The sequence below is a fragment of the Condylura cristata genome, unplaced genomic scaffold (assembly GCF_000260355.1).
Source record: "Condylura cristata isolate star-nosed mole 26May11 unplaced genomic scaffold, ConCri1.0 scaffold00067, whole genome shotgun sequence".
In the NCBI taxonomy this organism is placed as follows: Eukaryota; Metazoa; Chordata; class Mammalia; order Eulipotyphla; family Talpidae; genus Condylura; species Condylura cristata.
This window is the reverse complement of record NW_004567168.1, coordinates 261,418-264,219: the sequence shown is the minus strand read 5'-3', so window position 1 is coordinate 264,219 and position 2,802 is coordinate 261,418. Positions and strand designations below refer to the sequence as shown.

The 2,802-nt window shown below is 51.5% G+C and overlaps 1 protein-coding gene across 1 annotated transcript in view; it reads right to left on the bottom strand.

The window, feature by feature from the left end:
* LOC101627364 (patr class I histocompatibility antigen, A-108 alpha chain-like) overlaps positions 1–2,802 on the bottom strand; it is a 9,362-nt gene that overhangs the window by 4,896 nt on the left and 1,664 nt on the right. The window contains exons 3-4 of the mRNA XM_012734712.1: positions 2,200–2,475; positions 1,961–2,080 (exon numbers count right to left, since the gene is read on the bottom strand). Of these exons, the coding sequence (XP_012590166.1) occupies positions 1,961–2,080; positions 2,200–2,475 (396 nt within the window). The remainder of the gene's footprint in view (positions 1–1,960; positions 2,081–2,199; positions 2,476–2,802) is intronic.

The window sequence follows — 2,802 nt, the reverse complement described above, 5'->3', positions numbered from 1 at the left end:
GGCAGTAAGCTGGCAGTGCTGTGTCCTAACCCGTTGCGCCACTAGGGAGGGCCCACGAACCCTTTTCAAAATTATTTTTAATTTCTTTCTTTGTACCTATTTTACATGAGGTGTAGTCCCCACAGAATTTTTCAAATTCACCTGTGCGCCCTCACCTGAGTCCTCGAGCTCCTCATTCCTGCATTCTGTAACTTCTCCCTCCCCTCCCTGCAGATTGTCTCTGATTTATAGTTGTGTGGTTACTTTTTTAAAAGTTTTGTTACACTGTTGGCTTTTTTAAATTGTTATTATTTCTTACTTGACCCCTTCATAAGTTTCCCTATATTCCTCCTATCTGATTAAAGGTCATCTGTGTTGTCTTTGTGTGAAGGGCCTCTGGCCCATGAAAGGCTTCATATCTGCCCTCCCTTGGCGCAGGGGGTCAAGGTGCACTGGGAAGCGTCCGCAGGGACTGCAGTCCGGGTCTGGGGCCTGGGAACCAGAAGGGAGAGGCGCATTAGCAGAGGAGGCACAGAGGGGTCTGCTCAGGAGAGTCTGACAGAGATTATTGTTTCAGGGAAAGTTAATACAGCATGAGCTTCACAGTGTGTTTTGGATGCATGCAATATTCATTACACAAAGATGTGACAAGCAGGAGCTGGCCTTTGTGGGCTTAGCTAGAACACATTACAATAACAGGAACATTATCACACAAGCACATGGGCCCAGAATTCACTAGCTCTGTTCCTGATCAACTTGCTATGGGATACTGAGAACAAGTCAGTTGCCATGCTAACACTTGCCCTGTGTCAAGCTGCTGGCACAGCACTGTCAAAGGAGGACCATGATCTCTCCGAGCCACTGGCCACGTCTCCGTGGAGAGTTACACCGGCCTGTGCCAGATCTTCTCACAACTGCAACACCAGTGAGATCCCCGGCCAGGGAGCTGACCCACATGGCCCAGTAGGCTTCTCCGGACCCACCCTCTGCTCCCCTCAGCACCACCCTGTTCTGCTCCCCACTCTGTCTCTATTGAGTCCTCTCACCCTCCACCCCCATACCTCTGGCCTGTGCCCCATTTTTGTATGCATAAATAAAGAAATCTTTAAAAATAAGATGAAGGCATTCATATGCTTTCAACAACAAGAAAAATCAGTGGATGTTGACGTCACAAAGTGAAGATGAGAAGAAATCCTGCGTCACTCAGTCCCATGGGTGGCTGCCTCACACTGTGAAGGAGACTGATCAGGAACCAAATTAGGAAAGTGTCGACATTCTCAATATTCTACCAGATCCACAGAATGCCTGGGTCACAGCTCCTCCATAACTTGGTCCCTGTCTCTGCCCCAGCCCTCCCACATGGGTCCCAGGGTCTCACCTTTAGGGGCTGAGAGACACATCAGGGTCCTGGGCAATGTATCTGACTGGGGGAGAACAACACAGACCTGGTCAGAGCCATGAGAGACTGATGGGGTGACTCCCCCAGGGGCTCCATCTACACTGTCCCAGGGGCTCAGGGACCAAACCCCTGACCCACACTTACACATAGTCAGAGTGCAGCTTGCTCTGCGTCTTCCTGTGGGAAGAAACATCTTGTGAGACCACAAAGTAGTTGAGCCCTCAAGTCCTAAATGAGTCTGGGCCACAGGGAAGTTTCCAAACCTGTGCCTGAAGACCCAGGGCAGGACCAGAAAATATAAAGAAAGGACATGAGGGGGGAATGGACCAACAGCCTCTTGGGGTCTGTCCTCAGCAGGCACCTTCCCCTCTGTCATCTGCTGGGATAAGGTCCCATCAGCAGAGTTATTAAGGTGAACAAGTAGTGATTCATTTTTATAAGTTGGTTAAAACAAAGTGAGTATTAGCAATCAGCGCCTGACTAGGCAATAAATGTGACAGATACTTCTCATTAACCAGGCAGGGCAAGGTCTCCCTGTGACTTGAAACCCCCAGTGGACAGGATCCCCCACTCCCTCCCTACCTGAGCGCTTCTTCCTCCACATCACAGCTGCAGCCACCGCAGACCCAGCGAGCACAGCTCCAAGGAGAACCAGGCCAACAATGAGGACCATGGTGGGGATGGAGGACTGAGGAGGGGATTCTGGGAGGGAAGAAGAGGGGAGACCTTGAGCCCCAGGCTTCATCCTTACCCTCTGAGGGGTCCAGCAGGACTCCTGATCCTCCTAAGAAGATCCTCTGTGACCACCTTCCCCTACTCACCCCATCTCAGGACTCGGGGCTCAGGCAGCCCCTCATGCTGCACATGGCATGTGTATCTCTGCTCCTCTCCAGAAGGCACCACCACAGCTGCCCATTTCTGGAAGGTTCCATCCCCCCCAGGCCTGGTGTCCACCAGCTCCATGTGCTGGGTCAGGTCCTGCCCATCTCGCTGCCAGGTCAGGGTAATCTCCGCAGGGTAGAAGCCCAGGGCCCAGCACCTCAGGGTGACCTCATGTTCGGAGGTGGGGTGGTGGGTCATGTGTGTCTTTGGCATGTCTGAGGAGAACAGTCAGACTATTTACTTTAGGTTTTTCTTTCTTTTTAAGATTTATTTATTCATGCATAGAAGAACTTGGTACAGACAATAAGTACGGGGGGAGCGAGAATTCACTAGAGACAAAGTGGGAAGCAGAACGGGAAGATCAATGAAATACACTGCTGAGGGGAGCAGTAGGCGGGTCAGCAGCTATCTGCCAGGCCATGTGGTCACCTCCCCGACCAGGGATCGACTAGATCTGCAGTGGCTGTAGAAGCTTCCTAGTGCTGCCCTTGAACCCTTTGCACCACCAGGGAGGCCCCTATGTTGGGTTTTTCCATCCCAGA